The sequence below is a fragment of the Mobula hypostoma genome, chromosome 1, assembly GCF_963921235.1.
Source record: "Mobula hypostoma chromosome 1, sMobHyp1.1, whole genome shotgun sequence".
Classification (NCBI taxonomy): domain Eukaryota; kingdom Metazoa; phylum Chordata; class Chondrichthyes; order Myliobatiformes; family Myliobatidae; genus Mobula; species Mobula hypostoma.
Genome location: NC_086097.1, coordinates 149,486,533 through 149,511,001, shown reverse-complemented (window position 1 = coordinate 149,511,001; position 24,469 = coordinate 149,486,533). Strand labels below are relative to the sequence as shown.

Below are 24,469 nucleotides of genomic sequence, written 5' to 3'. Positions count from 1 at the left end.
AAAACTTCGTATGTTTCTATAACATCCCCTCTCATTCTTCTGAACTCAAGAGAGTATAGTTCCAGGTGACTCAATCACTCCTCATAGGTTAATCCCTTCATCTCTGGAATCAATCTGGTGAACCTCCTCTGCACTGCCTCCAAAGCCAGTATATCCTTCCTCAAGTATGGAGACCAGAACTGCACACAGTACTCCAGGTGCGGCCTCACCAGTACCCTGTATAGTTGCAGCATGACCTCCCTGCTCTAGAATTCAGTCCCTCTAGCAGTGAAGGCCAACATTCCGTATGCCTTCTCAATAACCTGTTGTACCTGCAAGCCAACTTTTTGCAATTCATGCACAAGCACTCCCAAGTCCCTCTGCACAACAGCATTCTTCAATCCTTCACCAATTAAATAATAATCTGCTCTTCTATTATTCCTTCCAAAGTGGATGATCTCGCATTTACCAACGTTGTATTCCATCTGCCAGACCTTGGCCTACTCACTTAACCTATCTATATCCCTCTGCAGACTCTCCACATCCTCTGTACAATTTGCTTTTCCACTCAGTTTAGTGTCATCAGCAAATTTTACTACACTACACTCAGTCCCCTCTTCCAAATCATCAATGTAAATGGTAAACAGCTGCGGGCCCAGCATTGACCCCTGCTGCACCCCACTCACCACAGACTGCCAACCGGAGAAACACCCATTTATACCAACTCTCTGCCTTCTATTGGTTAACCAACCCACTATCCATGCCAATACACTTCCTCCAAATCCATGCATCCGTATCTTATTTACAAATCTCTTGTGCGGTACCTTATCAAACGTCTTCTGGAGATCCAAGTATATGACATCCACCTGCTGCCCTCTATCCACTGCACTCATTATGTCCTCGAAGAATTCCAGTAAGTTTGTGAAATAGGACCTGCCCTTTCTGAATCTATGCTGCATCTGTCTAATGGAACCACTCCTTTCTAAATGTTTTGCTATTTCTTCCTTAATGATAGCTTCAAGCATTTTCCTGACTACAGATGTTTATAGTTGTCTATCTTTTGCCTACATTTTTTTTTATAATATAAAGTGGCGTGACGTTTGCTGTCTTCCTATCCGCCAGGACTTGCCCAGAGTCTAGAGAGTTTTGATAAATGATTACCAACACATCTACTATAACCTCCGCCAATTCCTTCAGCACCCTGGTATGCACCCCATCAGTACCAGGGGGTTTATCTACCTTCAGGCCCTCAAGTTTGCTCATCACTGTCTCTTTAGTGACAGTGATTTTAATCGAGGTCCTCACCTCCCATTTCGTCCATAACATCCTTCTTTGGCCTGTTAGACTTGTCCTCCACCGTGAAGACCGACACAAAATAGAAGTTCAATGCCTCCTCCATTTCCTTATCACCCAATATCAATTTTGCCTTATCATCTTCCCAGGGACTCACGTTGACTGTAGCCACCCTCCTCCGCTTTATATATTTATAAAAACTTTTGTTTTTTCAAATGCAATATGCGTTAGGTGTAGCGTGTTTTTAGCAATATCTATTCATAATTTTTTTTGCAATAGGAAGCTGACATTTAACCATCCTCTTTCTAGCTTCAGTCCTGCACATTGTTTCAATTTTATTTTCTCCATAGAAGTAAATTACTGTAAATATTGAAAATCAAAAATAAAAAAATGTTAGCAGCATTCAACACATCAGGCATCATCACTGGTAAGTGATATAGATTGATGATATTTCCTCCTCTCTGTATTAGCTTGTATCTCTAAAGTTCCTACAAAATATCCAAAAGATTCATTGGCAAACTCTTCACTTATGTCCCTCCCTCCCAAGATATCAGGGCAAGATAATATTTGAGCGTTTATGACTGGAATTCACGGTACAGAATGGATGGGAGGCTGCTCTGAATCAATCTCTGCTTTTGTCTTAGTGGGGTGATATATTCATAGAGGTGCGGCAGTTAGTACTGCTGTCTCACAGCTCCAGGGGTCCAGATTCAACCCTGACTTCAAACAACAACATGACAGATTCAACATTCAATCTAACAACAACAAAAAACTGTCCTGTCAAAGATTCAGTCTGTCAGGAGGTTTACGAGTGAGCTGTGATCTGCGCACTACCCCCGGTGACCTAGCAGGCACCACTGGTGAGGGTTTTATCGGTAGATCTGGTTTTGGGGGAACGAGGGGGGGCTGTGTGTCTGCGTGAGAATGTCCATCCTCCTCAGGGGACCCCGACCCCTCTGACAGCGTCTTGCACTCTGGCAAAGTCACCGGTGGACATGCTTCCACCGTAGTCTGTCTCACAAATGGAAACTCCATGGAACTGTCTGCCTCTGAGCCGGTATCATGGCGCAGGTGCACATGGTCCTGATGTCTGCGGAAAACACTCCCATCAGTCAGCTTAACAACATAGGAGATGGGACCACTCTGTTTAAGAATAACCCCAGGCAGTCATTGCTGATTGTTTCTCACATAGACGTTGTAATCCAGTTTTAACTGTTACTCTCACGCATGTTGATCATGTCCCTCCTTCTGCTTTTCCTGCTTTCTCTCCACTTTTGCTTTCATATCCCGGCACAGCAGGTCCAATCTTGACTTGGGCCTATGCCCCATCAGCATCTCTGCTGAAGTGCAGGCTGTCGTAGTCTGTGGCGTGAGGAGGTATTTAAACAAGAAACGTGAAAGCCGAATGCTAAGAGAGTCCCCTGTCATCCACTTCAGGCCTTCCTTCACTGTCTGAACAGCCCGCTCAGCCAAACCGTTGGAGGCTGGGTGGAAAGGGGCCGTCCGAATGTGATGAATGCCATTCTGCTGCATGAACTCACTGAACAGCTCACTGGTGAACGTCAGGCTGTTATCAGTGACCAGAGTGTCAGGCAACCCGTGGACTGCAAACACTTGCCTGAGTTTGTCTATGGTTGAGGGGGCTGTGATGTTGCTCATGATGTGAGCTTCAATCCATTTAGAATGCAATTCTACCATTACAAGAAACTTCTGCCCCATAAAAGGGCCAGCAAAGTCCAAATGTAGCCTAGACCGGGGTGGTCTGGCCACTCCCATGGGTGTAAAGGAGCTGGTGGTGGCATATTCTGATTAGTCTGACATTGCGTGCATGATTTTACCTTGTTCTCCAGATCCTGATCCATTCTTGACAACCAAACGTAGGATCTCGCAAGGCTTTTCATTCGAGACACCCTGGGTGAGTCTCATGAATTTCCTCCACAATCTGTGAATGGCCAGGGGGAGGCACGATGACCCTCGCCCCCGCCCCTCAGAAAATGCAGCCATCCTGCAGACTGAGTTCTGTCTTGCGTTTGGCATAAGGCCTCTCCTTCCACGACTCTGGGCCAACCTTGTAAAAGAGAAGTCTTGACTTGGGACAGGACTGGGTCCCTCTCTGCCCACTGCTTGATCTGGGTCGCCTTTACAGGTGTCTGACAGCCTCTCCAATGAAAACACAGTCTCTGGAGGCACATATGTAGTAACAGGTGTCTCAGGTAAAGGTAGCCGACTCAGTGCATCAGCGTTTGCATATCCCCACCCGCTCTGTACACTATAGCGTACTGGTAGCTGACAAGGTAAGAGCATAACACAGTATCCTGGCTGAGGCTAGCAGTGGGATGCATCTAGTCTCACTGAACAGGCTCATCAGTGGTTTATGGTCTGTATAAATTGTAAATACGCGTCCATAAAGGTGCTGTTGAAAGTGTTTGACCGCAAAAACAATGGCCAGACTTTCTTTGTCTAATTGTGAATATCCCTTCTCAGCAGCTGTCAGGGTACGTGAGGCAAAACCAATAGCCTTCTCTGAACGGTCCTCCATTACATGTGAGAGAACTGCCCCGACTCCATAGGGCGAGGCATCGCATGCAAGGGTGATCTCCCTGTCTGGGTCATAGTGAACAAGCAGCTTTGCTGAGTGGAGGAGTTCTTTCACTTCCTTGAAAGCTTTCTCCTGATCTTCACCCCAACTGCCACTTAGTGTCATTGTGAAGCAGCTTATACAGTGGGGTCAAAACCCTTGAGAAGTCAGGAAGAAACTTGCAATAAAAACTCACCATGTCCAAAAATGATCTGAGTTCCGTTTCAGTCTTAGGGCTTGGGGCCTCCTTAATAGCTCTTATTTTATTCTCCATAGGGCAAAGCCCCTCAGCTGTGATCTTGTGTCCCAGGTAAGTCACACTTGATACCAGGAACACACATTTTCTGCGTTTCAACTGCAGCCCTGTGTCTGAGAGCCTCTTCAGCACCCGTTCTAAATTAGCCAGATGCTCCACCTCAGTAGCCCTCGTGATCAAAATATCATCAAGGTACACTGCTCCGTGTGGAATCTCCTGTAGCAAAGTGTCCATTGTCCTTTGGAAAATGGCAGGGCTGGAAGCCACTCCAAACACCAGGCGATTTTACTTGAATAATCCTTTGTGCATATTAATTGTGACGTACTCCTTTGAATCCTCATCGAGCAGCAGCTGTTGGTAGGTGTGGCTCATGTCCAGCTTTGTGAACAGCTTACCCCCTGACAGGGTCGCAAACAGGTCATCCACCCGAGGCAATGGGTACTCCTCCAGCCTAGAGACCTGATTCACCGTAAGCTTATAATCCCCACGTATCCTCACCATTTTGTCTGCCTTCAAAACTGTAACAATGGGAGCCACCCACCTTGAAAACTGGATGGGCTCAATAATGCCCAGCCTCTGTAAACGTTCCAGCTCCTCCTCGACTTTGCCCTTCATGGCATAGGGCACCGACCTGGGCTTAAAAAAAAATGGTGTAGCCTCAGGGTCGACATGGAGTTTCACTGTCACGCCCTTCAGTGTTCCTAGCTCATCCCTGAAAACGTCACTGTACCACTGCAGAATGTCCTCCATCGTGTGTGCAGACTTAATTTCATGCCAGTTTAGCCAGAATTTACGAAGCCAATCATGACCCAAAAGACTGGGCCCCCTACCCTTAGCTATCACTAGCCTAGCTTCAGCCTTCTGACCCCCGGCTGAAATGTCCACATACAACACCCCTAAGTGAGGTATGGGCTGCCCCATATACATCCTAAGTTTGAGCTTTGATGGTCTGATGGGAGGCAGGATGGATACCCATGTCCTCCTGAAGGTCTCCTCACTAATGACCGATGCAGTAGCCCCTGAATCAATCTCAAACTTAATGTCCTTTCCCCTGACAGTGACTGTGGCATAATATGGTTCAGGTGGTTCCTCATCTGTTTCCACTGCAAACACATTGTAGGCACAGGCTGCCTCTTCATCTGCATTTTCTAGATGGTGTGTGGCTGCCTGAGAGCTTTCCCCTGCCCAGGCTTAATCTTACCCTTTGAACTTTTGCACTTTTTAGCTAAATGTCCCTTTTTGCTACTAGCATACAGACAGTGTCTTTGAATTTGCAATCATTTGCATAGTGCGTCCCTCCACACTGGAAACATTCTGCCCGCTTTGCCTGTTTACCAGTCTCCCTCCTGACTTGGTGCACTGCCGCTGACCGTGACCCCCCATGTCTTTTCTGGATATCCTTGACATTATTAGAAGCCATCTCTATGCCTTGGGCAATCTCTAAGGCTTTCTTGAAAGTCAATGGTGGGGTTTCCCCTAACAGGTGGCGTTGTATGCCGTCATTATCAATGCCACATACCAATGTATTACAGAGCATGTTATCCAACACCGCTCCAAAATCACAATACTCCGACAGCTGCTGAAGCTCGGCCACAAAATTGGCCACAGACTGACCTGGCTTCCTGAAATAGCTATGAAACTTACACCATTGGACTATCACAGAAGGTTTCGGATTGTAGTGGGTCCCCACGAGCTTGACCAATTCATCATATGGAATGTCCCCCGGTTTCCACGGTGTGGCTAAATTCCTTATTAGCTTGTAAGACTTTGCCCCACACACACTCAGGAATAGAGCGCTTCTTAGCTTCCTCATTAATTTTATAGCACAGAAAAAAAGTGTCCCAACCTTTCCTCATACTCCGGCCAGTCCTCCGTTACCTCCACAAATTCAACGATAGTCCTAAACATAGCTATCTGAGCGTGAGGCTCCTTATTGGTGCTGCTGCTCCCGTTCGAAACGTGCTGACACGTCCACGAAACCAGTTCACCTCATTGCCAAAAATATGTGGTAACTTCTACTTTGAAAAAGGCACAATCAACAACTTCATGCCCAAAGAAACAACTTTATCTCAAATGTCAAAACCGATATGTATATACAGAGGCTTTCACAACCCGAACATTATATAACAAAGCACACTGGAAGTAAAAAGAACGGAAGTGACTCCCCCCGCCCAATTATCCTAATTAGTATTAACTTACTTTTAATAATAACCTCCTTGTTTGGTTAATGAAAAAAAAATCACAGGGGAATTGATGAGCAGATAAGAAAAAAAAAGTGTGTTTCATTGGAGCGGATAAATAGAGAGAGGGGCAATGGAACTAATAATATTGGACAAGTAGCCTCCTTCTGCATTATCAGAAGCACAAGTAAAGGCACGTTGGAGTGAATAAAGACAATGGGTTGCCTTTCCTCAAGAATACAAGTGAAGTAATTGCTTTTTACAATTCATAATATCATTGTTGCTTTTATTAACACATTAATAGCAATAATATAATCCAATTTCCAGATTTGTTTCTAAAAAAAAATCAACTTTTCAATCTGCTACAGCAAGTTAGCAACTTAATTCTCATTTCAAAAATATTATCCGCATTAGTTTTGTCCTGAGGGGGTGGGGAGGAATATTTCCAAATTATAGTTGAACTATAACTGGATTAGTGTAATAAAGAGCAGATTTAATCAATCCTGATGAAAGAGACCCTCAACCAATAAATTCTCTCCGAATGTATAAAAAAGAATATTCTTAAAATGTGGACTACTCTTGCAAGGAGATGATTTTTACCCATTGTTGTGGTACTCAGAAGATAATGGAGGTCTTTTGACTTCACTCAGTGCAATGTTTTACGGAGTCAGCAACGCCTTAGTAATAATTTTATTTATGTAATCTATTTGATCAAGATGGTGGCTGACTTCAGTTGGAAACTAATTGGTGATTTCTCATGCATCTGCTATCTCTGCCTTTTTTTGGTAGCTAAGTCACAGGTTTGGGAGGTGGTGTGAAATGGTCTGTGTTAGTAACTGCAATGCACTTTTTGGATGATGCTCATTGCTACTGTGGTGGAAGGTATGAATGCTGAGAGTGATTTCAAGTAGCCTTATCTGCTTTGTGCCAAGCTTCTTGAGAGTGGTTCAAGGTTCAAGCTGTGCTTACTCTAGAAAGTAAACGGTATTCCTACCACACTCCTAACTAGTATCCTGCAGATGGTGAAAGGCTTTTGGATGTCTGGAAGGGTAAAGGTCACTGAATGACCTCTGACCTCTTGCAACATCATCAGCTATCTGGCTGATCTAATTGAGTTTCTGATCAATAGTACCCACAGGGTATAAGTGATGACAATTCGACAGTTGCAATGCCATGGAATATCAAGGGCAGGCGTTTATACTCTTTCTTGGTAGAGATAGACATACCCTGGTACTTATGTGGCACAGGTATAACTTGCCACTTCATAGCGCAAATGTTGCTTAGGTTTTGTACAGACAGGAATCGGTTGCTTGATTTTCTGAGAAACTACAAATGGATTGAATATAGAGCAAACATCAGCAAGGTCACCATGTCTAACATTATGATGAAAAGTCATTGATTTAGCAGATGAAGATTAACTTCAGATAAGAGTCTGCTGCTCTGAAGAGCTCCCTTGGAGCCATTTGACTTTGGCAATGGTAATATTATCAGAGGAATATCGACATTAACTGACCTGAGAGACAATCTAGAAGGTGCCTCTGGCGATTAGACTGAGCTGTTAAAACCTTAATTATTTCCGTGTTTTCAGAGTTCAGAATGAGCTGGGATTGATCAATGCTGTCAAACTGTCGGAAGACTGCAAATAGGAAGAGAAAGGAAAGTAATTCTAGAACTCTTAAATGAAAAATTATTACTCATTAATATAGGCATCTGACACACTCTGGTGATTTGAAGTTACAAATATTGAATGGAATCACCACAAAGGTTATTGACAAATGACACATTTGCAAAACTTGGTTTTTTAAAATATCCCTGATAGAGGAATACAGAGAAGCAGAATACAGACCATAGGGGAAATCTTAGGAAGATTTAAGAGGTAAAAAAATTGATCAGTTTTCTGCTCATTGTAATATTAGACAAACAATTCCTGACTCTTTCTATAATAATAAATGACAATCAATAAAACAACAGATGGTAGAAACTTGAAATAAAAGCAAAAATTGCTGAAAATACTCATCAGATCATGCAGTCTCAAGCAAATATGTTTCAGATCTGAATTCAGAAGAAAAACCTTGGACCTGAATTATTGACCGACTTGCTGAGTGTTTTCATTGTTTTCTGTTCATATTTCTTTATCTAGTAGTTTATTTCTACCTGATGACATTCCCAAATATTTACCCAAGTTTTATTGCTCTTCTTATCACTACGGTCTCAGACCTCACATTGGGCACTCAATGCATGTTGCAAGGTACATAGTAAACTATATCAGGATCTAAACCTCATTTTACCTGATTGCTCATTTCCTGGTGCAGTTTGTCAAGTAGGGTCTAAAATAGTCAGAATCAAATCTATCATGTTTCCAGCCACAAAAACTGCTGCGACTGGATTGCTTGAACCAACAATTTGATAAGGGGAATAATTTTTTTGTCTAGCTTAACAAAGATAGCACCAGGACCTACCTGCTACCAACTTCTTAAAAAATATTGTTTTAACTACGAAGCAAAATATAGAAACTGTAAAGTTCAGCCTCGAGAGGACTACCTCAGTATCATTCGGCAAAATTCTCGATAGGGCATCAAGAGCATCCTGACGGGCTGTGTCACCACCTGGTAGGGGAACTGTACTACCCTCAGTTGCAGGGCACTGCAGAAAGTGGTGCAGACAGCCCAGAGCATCTGTGGATGTGAGCTTTCTTCTTTTCAGGACATTTACAGCAGCAAGTGTGTAAAAAGGGCTGGGAGGATCATCAGGGACTCCAGCCACTCCAACCACAAACTATTTCAGCTGTTTCCATCCGGCAAATGGTACCACAGCATTAAGGCCAGGACCAACAGGCTCTGGGACAGCTTCTTTGATCAGGCCATCAGATTGAACAAAACAGAATGATCTGATTGCATATCTGACTCTACATTGTATTTGACTATACAGTAATTGTTTCTATACATGTATGTATGCATACAATCCTAGTGTTTGGGCAATATCTTCCCGTATTTCACTTCCTTATTGCTTGTAATAAGGACAGAGATGGAACATTAAGAATTTTACTTCCTCCTGTTGTGATATGGAAGTAAGAAATAAAACTCTAAATCTAAAATAATTATACATTTGAATTATACTTCTGGAAATAGAGTCTCAGAATCATAGTAATAAAAAAGTATACCACAGAAACAGGCCCTTCAGTCCATCTAGTCCAAGTCGAACCTTTTACGCTACCTAGTCCCAATGACTTGCTCCCAGACCATAGCCATCCACACCCCTACCATCCATGTACCTATCCAAACTTCTCTTAAATCTTAAAATTGAGCTTGCACTGGCAGCTCATTCTACACTGAGTGAAGTTTCTCTTCATGTTCCCCTTAAACTTTTCTCCTTTCAACCTTAACCCATGACCTCTATTTGTAGTCCCACCTAGCATCAGTGGAAAAAGCCCACTTGTATTTACCCTATCTATACCCTATATAGTTTTGTATACCTTTATCAAATCTCCCCTCAGTCTTCTATATTCCAAGGAATAAAGTCATAATCTATTCAATCTTTCCTTATAACTCAGGTCCTCCAGACCTGGCGATATCCTTATAATTTTTCTTTGTACTCTTTCAATGTTATTTACATTTTTCCTGTAGGAAGGTAGCCAAAATTGCACATAACACCTAAGTTAGGCCTCACCAATGTCTTGAACAACTTCAACATAACATCCCACGTCCTATACTCAGTATTTTGATTTATGAAGACCAACGTGCTAAAAGCTGTCTTTATGGCCCCATCTACCTGTGCCACCACTTTCAACAAAATATGGACCTGTGTTCTCAGATCCCTTTGTGCTAACACACTCTTCAGTGCCCTACTGCTCACTGTTCAGCTCATTTTCCCATTGCAAGCTCTGATAGTCTTCCTCGCCAACAACTACACCCCCAATTTTGATGTCACCTGAAAATTTGCTGATCCATTTAGCTGCATTATCATTCAATTCATTGATATAGATGACAAACAACAAAGGACCAGCACTGATCTCTGCAGTTCTCCACTAGTCACAGACCTGCACTCAGAGAGGCAACTATCTACTACCACTCTCTGGGTTCTCCAATAAAGCTAATGTCTAATCCAATTTACCAACCCATCTTGAATAGCAGGGGACTGAACCTGCCTAACCAACCTCCCATGCAGGACCTTGTCAAATGCCTTACTGAAGTCCATGTAGACAACATTCCCCACCTTGCCTTCATCAACTTTCCTGGTAACTTCCTTAAAAAACTCTATAAGATTGTTTAGAAGTGACCTACCATGCACAAAGCCATGTTGACTATCCATAATCAGTCCCTGAATATCCAAATACTTATGTATCTGGCCCTTTAGACTCTCTTCCAATAACGTTCCCACTACCAGCTCACTGGTCATAATTTACTGGCTTATTTTTAGACTCTTTCTTAGACAGCAGGATAACATTAGCTATCCGCCGATCCTCTGATACCTCACCTCACCTGCTGCCAAGGATGATTGAATATCTCTGCACTTGCCTCACATAGGGTCCAAGGGAACGCCTTGTCAGACCCTGGGGATTTATCCACCCTAATATGCCTTAATACAGCAGACACCTCCTTCCCTGTAACCTGTATAGGGTCCATGAAGTCATTGCTACTTTTCCTCACTTCTATAGATTATGTCCATTTCCTGAGTAAATACAGGTGGGAAAAAAATCCATTTAAGATCCCCCCAATCTCTTTTGGCTCCATGGATAGATTTTCCAGAGGACCAATTTTGTCCCTTGCAGTCCTTTTGCTCTTAGCATGCCTGTAGAATCCCATAGGATTCTCCTTCACCTTCTTTTAACCCTCCTGATTGTTTTCTAAGTGTTCTCTTGCATTTCTTATACTCCATAAGTACCTCATTTGCTCCTACCTGCCTATACCTGCTATGCATCTCCTTTTTTTTTCCCTTAACCAGGGCTTCAATATCTCTTGAAAACCAAGGTTCTCTTTACCCTTTATTCTGACAGGCACATACAAGCTTTGTACTCTCAAAATTTCACTTTTAAAGGTCTCCCACTTACCCCTTTTGCCAGAAAACAGCCTGACCAAATCTACACTTGCCAGATCTTTTCCGATACCATCAAAATTGGCCTTTCTCCAATTTAGAATCTCAACCCATGGACCAGTCCTATCCGTTTCCATATTGATTTTGAAACTAATGGCATTGTGATCACTAGACACAAAGTGTTCCCCTCCACAAACTTTTGTATCTGCCCTGTCTCATTCTCCAATAGCAGGTCAAGTATCACACACACTGTCATTGGGACTTCCATGTACTGATAAAGGAAACTTTCCTGAACACACTTGAGAAACTCTATCCCAGCTAGACTTTTTACAGTATGGGAGTCGCTGTCTATATGCAGAAAGTCAAAATCATCGTCTAAAACAATCTTACGTTTCTAGCAACAGTCTGCAATTTCTCTATAAATTTGTTCCTCTGAATCCCATGGACTGTTGAGTTGTCTATAATATACTCTATTAATATAGTCATAACTTTCTATTTCCTCAGTTTCACCCATAAAGCCTCACTCGATGAGCTCTCCAGTCTGCTCTGACTGAGCACTGCCGTGACATTTTCCATCTAATAATACCATCCCTCCCACTCTGTCACATCTAAAACAACGGAATCCCAGAATATTGTTCTTCCAGTCCTTCCCCTCCTGCAACCAAGTTTCACTGATAGCTACAATATCATAACTGCAAGTGTTGATCCATGCCCTAAGCTCATCTGCCTTTCCTACAATACTTGCATTGAAATATACACAACTCAGGACACAAGTCGCACCATCGTGAGGCATTTCTGGAATTATATGTATTGCAACAGAGAGCCTTCACAGTTAATTAGGACCATAAAGGTAGTGAAAAGACAGAAGCCTTGACTCACAAATTCCGTGATGGATGCTGGAAAGGGCTTTCTTGTTCTCTGTATTTTTGATAAGCACAACTACAAGTAAGAGTTCATAGCAGCGTCTCAAAAGGGTATTGAAATTCAATGTAATAAATGCACTCACCAGTACAATCTGACTCAGAGAGGGTTCCATTGATCTCGGTCCAGACAATTCGCGCTCCAGTTGTGGTGACACAGAAAGATTTCTGTTCACTGATGTCTTGCTGTGCTGCTCCGTATTGCCCTTGCATGTCACACTGCAAGCTCAATGGACTGGTTTCACATTCTGTTAAACCTGTTACAGTCAGGTGTATAATATATGGAAACTCAGCAATGGAGCAGAAAATACTTCATACCTAGCCATGTAAGCTCTTCGCTGCTCTACAATGAGGCAAGTACGCCATTCACCACGCTTTTTCTGAGTCAGCCCACTTCAAGGGTAAATGAGACCCCCATTTGATATTTGCATGATCCTCGTTATTCAAGATAAATTAATATATTATGACATTTATGAGACCCTAATGGCAGATTAAGCTGCATCTTACAGAGTGCACCCCTCCCCAATCCAACTTGGTAAAAATGTCAGGATCCAAGTTACATTTCCTCCAGAGAGCCTGGCGAACAGAGAGGTCATTGAATGCAAGGATTTTTGCTTCTTGAAGTTTCCCACCTGAAATTTTCAGACAGTGTCACCTAGGGAGCTTAAACAGTATTAGGTTAAAAATCAGAATTGTAATTGTGTACCTGCATGTCAGAATTATCATCAGGTCTGATAAGTCCAAAAAAAAACTGTGATACAGTCTGGACAGGTGAGGGATATAGGGGTTAATTTTTTTTTAAACTGCAAGAAATATAGAGAACAAAATTCACATTTCAGGTTGAAGACCCTTCATCAGGACTCAACACTTCACCAGAAACAAGAGGGGAAAATGAAACCATTAAGAATGAGCAGGGTAAAATAAACAAATAGAAATCTTGTCAAAGGAGCGGAGAATCTTCGATGCAGATATTCATAGAAGAGCAACATAGAACAATATAACACAGGAAAGGCATTTCAACGATGGTGACTGTGCTAACCACAATGCCAACTTACTTAAGCCCATCTGCCTGCACTGTTCCCCTTCATTCTTTGCCTGTTCATCTGCCTGTTAAAATAACTCAAACATGGTTATCATATCTACTTCCACCACTTGCTCTGGCAGTGAATTCTAGACGCCTATCACTCTTTATCCAAGAAAAACTTGCCTGTTATCCTTCCTTTAAACTTTCCCATCTCAACTTAGATCCATGGACCTTAATTGTTGAAATTTCAGAGAAAAAAAAGACTGACTATCTATTCTATCCATGCCTCTATAATTTATACAAATCCCTCAGGTCACCTCTCAGCTTTCAACAGTTCAGAGAAAACAATTCTTGTTTGTCTAACCTTTCATTTTCACTACTGTAATACATTACAAACCAGGCAATATTATGTCGACCCTCTTGTGCACCTCTCTAAAACTCCACAAACTTCCTTTTTTTCCAGGAAGCAGAACTGCACACGGTGCTCCAAGTATAACCTAACCCAAGTTCTGTACAGTTTCAACATAACTCCCAGACCTTCATACTCAACTTCTCAACCGATAAGGACAAGCATGCTATACAACTTCTACATGCACCCAATCTACTCAATAGGAACTTGAAGGACTACTTTGTTCTTTTTTTAATACAAAGTGTGGTACCTGTGTGGTATCTATGTGGACAGTAACATGGATTGAGAAAGTTATGGTTCAAATGCTAGGAAATGGAATTAGACTGAATGGGGCATATTGGTCAGCATGGACTGGATGGGCCAAGGAGCCTGCATCCATGATCTACAACTATAACTCTCTGCTGGAAACCTCGAATAAAAACAAAGTGTTCAAATAGTGCAAAGTTACATAGAGTAACTGTGCAAGTCAATGAAGGGCCACAGATCTAAACAACAACAATATTTCCCTCTCCACAGATGCTGCCTGACCTGTTGAATAACTCCAGCACATCCTGTTTTATTTTAGATTTCCAGCAACAGCACTATTTTGATTTTTGAAAGAAGCTGACTGGATGAGGATGGTCTGTCAAAATGAGTGGATGGAAAATATTTATTTCATGTTGCTGCATCTGTTTAATCTCAAAATTTATGCTACCGACAAAGTGCATTCAGTTGAAAATCTTGCAAGTTTAAGGAAAAACACTTCTGCCATAGGAGCACCTTGCAACCTTCTAGATTTACTATCAACTCCTAGTAGCCCTCTTTCTCTTTCAGTATCTGAAATGGCTGGTTCATTTGTGATACCAGCTCAGGTTTCTTTCTCCATTAGCATGGCCTGGTCAACTCAGCATATCCTGCAGCTCTGCATTTTGTAATGATTATATTCCTTTTCTTGTGCTGTCTCCCTTGTATGGCCCCTATTAATGCATAGACTGGATGACCTCATTTACACATTATTCAAAGGCATCCCTGTCCTCACGTACTTCAAAACTATTCCTTTTGTCCTATCCATCTCTCCACTACCTTCTCTGCAACCCAGAACCAATTTCATTTCTCTCTTCACTATGAAGGGCCCTCAACCCGAAATATTAGCTCTGTTTTTCTTGCCATGAATGCGGAGTAGTTCCATTTTCTGTATTTAATTTCAGAACATACTCAAATACTATCTGTTTTAATAAGACCTTTCATTCATTTGGCCAGAGTGTACATTAAACTCTCCTAACATCCATCAATAATTTAAAGTTCTGACATCCTTAATACTGTTCCATTTAATTCAAATGATAAAGTCTGAATGGACAGTAAGCAGAAGAGCATTGTGACACAGCCAGTACAGCTGGTGCTGTTTTTCAGCTCCAGTGACCCAGGTTCAGTCCTGATTTCTGGTGTTGTCTGCACTCTGTGACCACTTTAGCTTCATTTGGCTGCTCCAGTCTCCTCTCACATCTCAAAGAGGTGCAGGCCAGTGAGTAGATTGGCCACTGTAAGTTGCCCCTAGTGTGTAGGTGAGTGCTAGAATAGTTATTGTGGACTTGATGGGCCAAAGGGCTATATTCATGATGTATGAATCTATATCCTAGAAACGGTTTGACCTCAGTAAAGATTAATTCAGTACAAACAAGAACTCCAGTGCAAATCTGACTTTAAACTATTTTTTATTCTGACACTAAAATGCCTCCTAATTTCCAGATCTGCCCTCATCATAATAATTTATAATCCACACTGACCATCATGCATCCATTCATACTAATCCAATTAACCCACACTTAGTCTGCAGCCTTCTAGATCTTCGTGATTCAAATTCTCATCCAGGTGCTTCAAAAAGGATTTTACAAAACAAGTCTAACACAGGTCTTCGTTTGCCTTCACTGAATGAAAATGGTGAATAAACACATTTGTGGAAAAGGAAGCAGGATCAAAGAGTAAATAACAGATGGATGCCCCCTGCTGAACATGTCACATGTCCACTTCTGGAATCAACACCATCACAGGAATTCACTATATTTAACAACAAAGGAGGAAGTGCTTGACATTCCCTGTGTGGCCACAAACCACAACATCAGATGACAGGTTCCTGCTTCCAGTTTTTAAATCATTAGTAACAAAAGCACCGACATTCTTGCACACACTGTTGGCTTGGGTTTTGAGCAAAATGGAGAGCAGAATATAGAAGCAATGCACGTGGAGAGATTAGTTGCTAAAGACGGGAGGCAGACACAAGGCCAGGACAGGGAAGGAGAATGTATACTGTGAACGCATGAGGTTGGAAAGAAATGCAACATGGAAAATTGGGAATCAGGAAAGAGATAAGTGTATTGAAAAAACGAATCAAAAAATATACTTACACTGGAGGGCTGAAAAAGCTCCAGGAGATACCGTTTTCCTCCCCACTGGGCACTTGTTACAATGCAAGTTTCCTGCAGTCTCCTGGTAAAACCCAGGGGGACACAGAATGCACCTCCCATCCTGGAAAAAGCTGCCAGCAGGGCATACAACTGTAAAATGAAAGGATCACGATTATCCATCACTTTGCAGACTGGAAACACAATTTGCTTCAGCGCTGTACAATGAAATGAATAATTAAACTTGAGATCATTTTTGATTTTTTTTAAAGTAAAGGAATACCAATTTTCACGCTTTCTGCTGAAAAGTAACTCAGAAGTCGGAAACACATCTAACCTGTCTCAAAGCTTCTCACTTAGAGTACTCATTGTTGAAGTGACATCAATCTTATTTAGAATAATCATTACTTTACATTAAGCAAGCCAAAAGGCTAGGTGTGGTGCTAATTAAACCCTCTTTAAACTACCTCTGCTTTATGGGAGTGAAGAGGCTTTAGAACAGCTACTCCCGCTGAGACATGTGATGGTGGCATTGAAAACTACTTTTGAAATATGGTTCCCACATCATTGTACATTTAGTTCATTCAACAGAAGATAAATTTCTATCCATTAATCTCCAAGGTCTGGGTCTCTGTATAGCATGCTTCAACACATCCAATGCTGAACTTGTGTGATCATAGTTTACATTCAGCCTGTTGACTAAGCTGTAGTTTGTTAAAAATCCAGAAACTCAAGTATAGTTTTCAAAAAGAGGTCATGTTTGACCAAACAGTATTTAAACAAAAAAAACTAAGAGACAATGACAACATAAATGATAATAATATATGAAGATTATCAAATGTATTTTATACTTCAAAAGAAACTTAGCCAGAGACAGGGGGCAGTAGCGGAAAGGGACGGGTAACAAAATTATTTTACAGCGAGTAAAAATAAAAGATAGATATTTAGCTGGGAAAATTAAATACAGTAGATGTTGTCTACATGGATTTTAGTAAAATGTTTGACAAAGTCCCTCATGGGAGGATCATCCAGAAGATTAAGATGCATGGGATCCATGGTGAATTGGCCGTTTGGATTCAGTACTGCTTTGCCTATCTGAGACAGAGGGTAGTGGTCGAAGGGATTTATTCTAGCTTGATTAGTCGATGATTATTATAGTCTATGATTAGTGGTGTTCCACAGGGATCTGTACTTGATGAGCAGAGGGATCTTGGGGTCCAAATTCATACTCCCTGAAAGTGGCTACACAGTGGTTAAGGAGGCAAATGGCATGCAACCCTTCATTAGTTGAGGCAATGAGTTCAAAATTCAGGGAGTTATGTTGCAGTTTTATAAAACTCCACTTAGGCCACACCTGGAATATTGCATACAGCTCTGGTTGCTCCATTATAGAAAGAACGTTGAGGCTTTGGAGAGGGTGCAGAAGTTGTTTACCAAGATGCTGCCTGGATCAGAGGGTATGTGCTATAAATGAGAGGGTGAACAAACTGGGGTTGTTTTCTCTGAGGATAAACAACTTTGGGTTGTTTTAGGTAAAGGAACTAGAACCACAGTTACAGATTAGCATGTATGATGATGAGATTCATGGCTGAAAGAAGATTACAAGTTCATAAGATAAAGGAGCAGAATTAGGCCATTTGGCCCATTGAGTCTGCTCTGCCATTTCATCATGGAAGATCCATTTTTCCCCTCAGCCCCAACCTCCTTCCTTCCCCCCTCCCCTATATCCCTTCATGCCCTGACCAATCAATTATCTATCAACCTGTCTTAAATATATAGATATAATACACTATAAAGTATGCCCCTCTATTTTGAGGATGCCTTAGACACTCCCACCAAGGGAAACATCCTCTCCACGTCCACTCTATCAAGACCTTTCACCATTAGATAGGTTTCAATTAGGTCACTCCTCATTCTTCTAAATTCCAGTGAATACAGGCCCAGAGCCGACAAATGTTCTTCATACCACAAACCATTTAATCCTTGAATCATTTTTGTGAACCTCCTTTGAATGTTCTCCAGTTTCAGCACATCCAGTCTCAGATAAAGGACCCATAACTGCACACAATACTCCAAGTAAGGCCTCACCAGTGCCTCAAAGTCTCAACATTACATCCTCGCTTTTATATTCTAATCCTCCCAGCATTATAGTTAGGAGATTAACCTCCAAGGATACACAATGTATTGAAAGGAAAGGCAGGTAGGCAAAAGACTTTGGGTGGCTCTGATATAAAAGATGAAATCAAATCATTAGAAAGAGATGACATAGGGTCGGAAGATGTAGAGTCATCGCTGGTAGAGCTAAGGAACTACAGGGGTTAAAAAAAAAACCCTGATTGGAGTTATATACAGACCTCCAAAACAGTAGCAAAGATGGGCTCTACAAACTACAATGCAAGATAGAAAATGTATGTCAAAAGGCAATATTATGATAGTCATGGGGAATTTCAATGTGCAGTTAGATTGGGAAAATCAGGTTGGTGCTGGATCCTAAGAGGGGAACTTTGTAGAATGCCAAGACAGCTTTTTAAAAGCAGCTCATGGTTGAGCCCACTAGGTGATCAGCTAGATTGGGTGTTGTGCAAAGAACTAGAAATGGTTAGAGAGCTTAAGTTAAAGGAACCCTTAGGAGACAATAAACATAGTATGATAGAATTCACCCTGCCATTTTAGAAGCTAAAATTAGAGGTATCAATATAACAATAGAGAAAAGAGAATTACAGAGGCATGAGAGAGGAGCTGTTCAAAATTGATTGGAAGGGAACACTAGCAGGGATGACGGCAGAACAGCAATGGCTGGAGTTTCCAGGAACAATTCAGAAGGGACAGGATAGATACATCCCAAAGTAGTATTCTAAAGGCAGGATGATACAATTGTGGCTGACAGGAGAAGTTGAAGCCAACATAAATGTCAAAAAGAGGGCATATTATAGAGTAAAAATTAGTAGGAAGTTAGATGATTGGGAAGCTTTTAAAAACCAAAAGAAGGCAGCTTAAAAAAAAGTCTTAAACAAGAAAAAGATGGAATAGGATGGTAAGCTAGCTAATAATATTAAAGAGGATAGCAAAAGTTTCTTCAGGTACATAAAGTGTAAAAGGGAGGCAATAGTAGACATTGGACTGTTGGAAAATGATGCTGGAGCAATAGTAATGAGGTACAAGGAAATGGCAGATGAACTGAATAAGTATTTTACATCAGACTTCACTATAGAAAGCACTAGCAGTATGCCAGAAGTTCAAGAGTGTTGGGGGCAGAAGTGAGTGAAGTTGCCATTAGTAGGGAGAGGGTGCTTGGGAAACCGGAATGTCTGAAGGTAGATAAGTCACCTGGACCAAATGGACTAAGCCACAGAGTTCTAAAAGAGGTGGCTGAAGAGATTGTGGAGGCATTAATAATGATCTTTCAAGAATCAATGAATTCGGTCATTGTTCCAGAAGGCTGGAAACTTGCAAATATCATTCCACTCTTCAAGAATGGACAGTGGCGGAAGAAAGGAAATTATAGGCCAGTTAGACTGACCGTAGTGGTTGGGAAGATGTTGGAGTCCATTGTTAAGGATGTGGTTTCAGGGTACTTGAAGGCATGTGATAAAATAGGCTGTAATCAACATGGTTTACATTAGAGAATATTTTGTCTAACAAAACTGTAGGAATTCTTTGAAGAAATAACAAGCAAGATAGACAAAGGAGAATTGTTGGATGTCGTGTACTTGGATTTTCAGGAGGTCTTTGACAAGGTGTCACACACAGGGCTGCTAAACAAGTTGAGAGCCTATGGCAGGAGGCAAAGAGTGGGTATGAAGGGAGCCTTTTCTGGTTGGCTGCCAGTGACTACTGGTGTTCCACGGGGGTCTGTGTTGGAACCACTTCTTTTTTATATTTTATGTCAACGATAGCTTTCTATGGAAATACTGATGCCCTTAAATGGTAATTCCAGCAAACTGTAGTGGATTTGGCCCAGTGCATCATGGGTAAAGCCCTCTCAACCAATGAATACATCTACGTTAAACACTCTCATAGGAGGACAATGTCTGCCATCAGGTCATGCTCACATCTAACTGCTGCCATCCAGTAGAAGGTGCAAGAGCCTCAAGACTCGCACCACCAGGTTCAAGTACAGTTACTACCCCTCAACCATCAGCTTCTCGAACAAAAGGGGATAACTTCACTCGCCGCATTATTGAAATGTTGCCAGAATGAGATTTAATATCACTGTCATGTAGTAAAATTTGTTCACTTAGTCACAGCAGTACAATACATGATTATATAGAAAAAAAACTTAAAGTATATGTATATTAAACAGTTAAATTAAAAGTAGTAGTGCAAGAAGAGGAATGATGACAAGTGAGGTAGTGTTCATGGATTCAATGTCCATTTAGAAATCTGATGTCGGAGGGGAAGAAGCTGTTCCTGAATCACTGAATGTGTGCCTTCAGGCTTCTGTACCTGCACCTTGATAGTGACAATGAGGACAGGTCTCATTGTCAAGGACTCTTCATCTTATGTTCTCATTATTTGTTGCTGTTTGTTTATATTTGCATTTGCAGTTTATTGTCTTCTGCACTCTGGTTGAACAATCTAGTTGGGTGGTCTTTCTTTGATCCGGTTATAGTTACTATTCTATAGGTTTGTTGAGTGTGCCCACAAGAAACTGAACCTCAGAATAGTATATGGTGATATACATGTACTTTGATAGTAGAAGTTACTTGGAACTTTGATTTGATTGACAGAATTGATGGCTTTGCGGCCAAGTTTGCAGACAATATGAAGATAGGTGGAAGAGCAAGTGGTGCTGAAGAAGCACAGACACTACAGAGGACAATGGATACAGAAGTGGCAGATGGAATATAGTGTTGGGAAGTGTAAGGTCATGCACTTTGGTAGAAGAAATAAAAGCATAGACTATTTTCTAAATGGAGTAAAAGTTCAAAAATCTGAGGTGCAAATGGACTTAGGAGTTCTCATGCAGGATTCCCTGAAGGCTAATTTGCAGGTTGAGTCAGTGGTGAGGAAGGCAAATGTGATGTTGGCATTTGTTTTGAGAGGGCCAGAAGATAAAAAAACAAACATATTGAGACCTTATAAGGCACTGGTGATACCTCAGTTGGAGTACAGTGAGCAGTTATGTGCCTCTTGTCTAAGAAAAGATGTGCTGAGATTGAAGAAGGTTCAAAGGAGGTTCACATAAATGATTCCAGGATTGAAAGGCTTATCATATGAGGAGCGTTTGCTGGCTCTGGTCCTGTACACACTGGATTCTTCAGAATGAGGGGGGATCTCTTTGAAACCCATGAAACATTGAAAGGCCTCAAAAGATTGGATGTGATGTGAGTAGGATGTTTCCTCTGGTAGGGGAATCCAAGATCAGAGGACACAACCTCAGGACAGCTGAACATTCGATTCGAACAGAGATGGAGCAGAATTTTCTTAGCCAAGATTTGGCGAATACAGAAATATAGAAAAACTACAGCACAATACAGGCCCTTCAGCCCACAATGCTGTGCCAAACAAGGATGAGAGGTGACCTGATAGGGTTGTATAAGATGATCTGTGGAATTTGTTGCCACAGGCGGTTGTGGAGGCCAAGTCATTGGGTATATTTAAGGCAGAGGTTGATAGGTTCTTGATTAGTCAGGTCATGAAGGGATACAGGGGGAAGGTGGGAGATTGAGGCTGAGAGAGAACTGAATCAGCCGTGAAATGGTGGTGCAGAATTAATGAGCCAAATGGCCTAATCCTAGAACTATATTCTATGGTTTTACAGTCTCTGGAGAGGCAGAGGCTGAAGGAAGATCTGATAGAGGCTTGTACAGTAAGATTATGAAGAACATAGAGTAGACAGACAATATCTTTTCTCAGGATTGAAATGTCTAATACCAGAGGGCATGCATTTAAGGTGAGAGAGGGCAGTTTCAGAGGAGATGTGAGGGACAAGTTTCTTACACAATGAGTGGTGGATTCCTGGGATGGTGGCAGAGGCAGGTACACAGGGATTTTTAAGAGACGCTTTGATCGGCACATGAATGTGAGGAAAATGGAATGATATAGAAATTGTGCAGGCAGAAAAGATTAGTTTAGTTGGCCATTTGATGGTTAATTTAATTGATCCTGCACAATTTGTGCATCCTGTGCTGCACTGTTCTATGTTCTGCAGTGTTCAATAAGGATCAGGGCCACTGCTTTTCATAACCCAAATTCAGATTTCAGACTCAGGAATATGTACTTCTAAGCAAGCAAATCATACCAAATTGGACATACTTGACTGGTTAGCAAGATGACAAAATAACTTCAAGAATGTCTGTGTTATTTGTAGAGTAATTTTAATATTACCAAGAGTGAACTGTTCAATTTCTGTAAAATCCAGGACATCGGTGGTATATTAATTATGAAATAGTATTGTCTGTTAGTACTATGTAACTACACTAGCAATCTGCATATTTGTACCAATGATCAGAAGACATGGGTTCATCTTGTAAAGTGGCAGCTGAAGAAATTAAATTGTTACCTCTAGTTGCCTCGTTATCAGAATGGAGGCTTTAGAAAGGGTACGGAAGAGGTTTACCAGGATGCAGCCTGGATTAGAGAGCATGTACTATAAGGAGTGTTGGGAGTTGTTTTCTTTGAGGTGGCAGAGGCTGAGGGAAGAGCTGATAGGATTTATAAGATTATGAGAGGCATAGTTAAAGTAGACAGACAGTATCTTTTACCCAGTGCTGAGATGTCTCATGCCAGAGGGCATACATAATTCCAGAGGAGGAAAGTTCAAAGGAGATGTGCAGGACAAGGTTTATCGTGATAGGTACTTGGAATGCACTACTTGGGATGGTGGTGGAGGCGAATACAACCGAGGCATTCAAGAGCCTTTTAGATGGGCACCAGAACGTGCAGGAAGTGGAGGGATATACTCCAAAGGATTAGTTCGGTTGGTTAATTGATTATTAATTCTATTAGTTTGGCACAACATTCTGGGCAGAATGCCCTGTTGATGTGCTGTATCATTCTACATCCTATGTTCTAAATATACCTGGAATTTTAAAATAGCATGTTAGTTTGGTTAATGGGATGAGGAAATTTATTGATTTGCTGCAACAAAACATCAGATTGATTATTTTCCTTTAAGGGAGGATGGGTATCCTTCCCTGGCCTGGGATTATATGAATCAGGATCCGTATGTGTTCAATTGACACTGAAACACTCTCTGAAATAACCTGAAGAGCCACTTAATTGAATGGTAATGAGGGTTGGACAATACATGCTGATCTTGCTAGCAATGTTGATACCCTGTGTGCAAATAAATGTACAATATTTTAGGGCAGCAAACAATTTAATACATTTGCACAAGGAATCGCTCTATGGCCAGGACACCCACAGAACTCCAATTCCCTCCTCTAAAATTTTCACAATGAGCAAAATGTTCAGAAATCCAACCAGATGTAATTTCTAATTCGGTCATTTTGCCATTGGTAAATTGACACATTAATCTGCATTATGTTATTAAACCGCTGGGATCAGTGTGATATCTCTCCCACACCAGCTTTACTGTGCTTAGCATTGCACAAATTAGGACTGACTCAGAGTAGCTTTGAGTTGTAAATCTGCTTGTGTTTGTCCAGCACTTTAACAATCTCATCTCATTGAGATACTTCAACACAAAAATGAAGGTAGAGAGCCCCAGTTTGATCATCAGGCAGAATGAGGTGGAGGGAGAAGAGAAAAAAGGTAACTGTAAGATTTTTAGGATTAAATATATTGAATTTGGTTTAAAAAAGATAAGCTTACTAATATAAGTATTCCATGAAGAATGAACACTGTTGTAATTAAGAAAACATGCAATTTACAAATGCAAATCAAGGAGTCGCACCCAGCAAAAATAATAACAGCAAAGTAAACATTGATTGGAAATATCATTCTCTTTGCATAGTGCTATAGGACTTCCAATCACTGTCCAAGATGACATTTTCCCCCCCTCAGTGTTGTGCTTCATCTGCTAAGCAAGCAAATGCTTCCCACATGAAACTGCTTTTCTGAGAGAGCATGAGATACTGGTAATTTATGTGGAGTAAAGGAGAATGAAGTTTTTATGGAGCTGCTTTTACACAACAGAGAGAAGCAATGCAACCAAACCAATCTATTTTACTCTCCCATTCTTAGAGGCATTTCTGCAGCAGAAGAAAGTCTGGATAATATAAAAGTATGGGCACAAAATAACAAGAAACTCAGGTTTATCCCACAAGGCTATCTTTGCCATTTTTATCTTTGGTGAGTGGAACAACTTTAATTCAACATTTCAAAGTGTTCTTGAAAATTTGAGGAAATGAATTATTGAACACATTATAGGCATCCGTTAGTCTCATGAGACCATGGATTTGTGCCTTGGAAGGTTTCCAGGGCGCAGGCCTGGGCAAGGTTGTATGGAAGACC

The 24,469-nt window shown here is 41.4% G+C and overlaps 1 protein-coding gene across 1 annotated transcript in view; it reads right to left on the bottom strand.

The window, feature by feature from the left end:
- Window positions 1-24,469, bottom strand: part of tg (thyroglobulin) — a 348,151-nt gene that overhangs the window by 257,895 nt on the left and 65,787 nt on the right. Inside the window, exons 17-19 of the mRNA XM_063057803.1 lie at window positions 16,052-16,201; window positions 12,324-12,494; window positions 7,800-7,922 (exon numbers count right to left, since the gene is read on the bottom strand). Of these exons, the coding sequence (XP_062913873.1) occupies window positions 7,800-7,922; window positions 12,324-12,494; window positions 16,052-16,201 (444 nt within the window). The remainder of the gene's footprint in view (window positions 1-7,799; window positions 7,923-12,323; window positions 12,495-16,051; window positions 16,202-24,469) is intronic.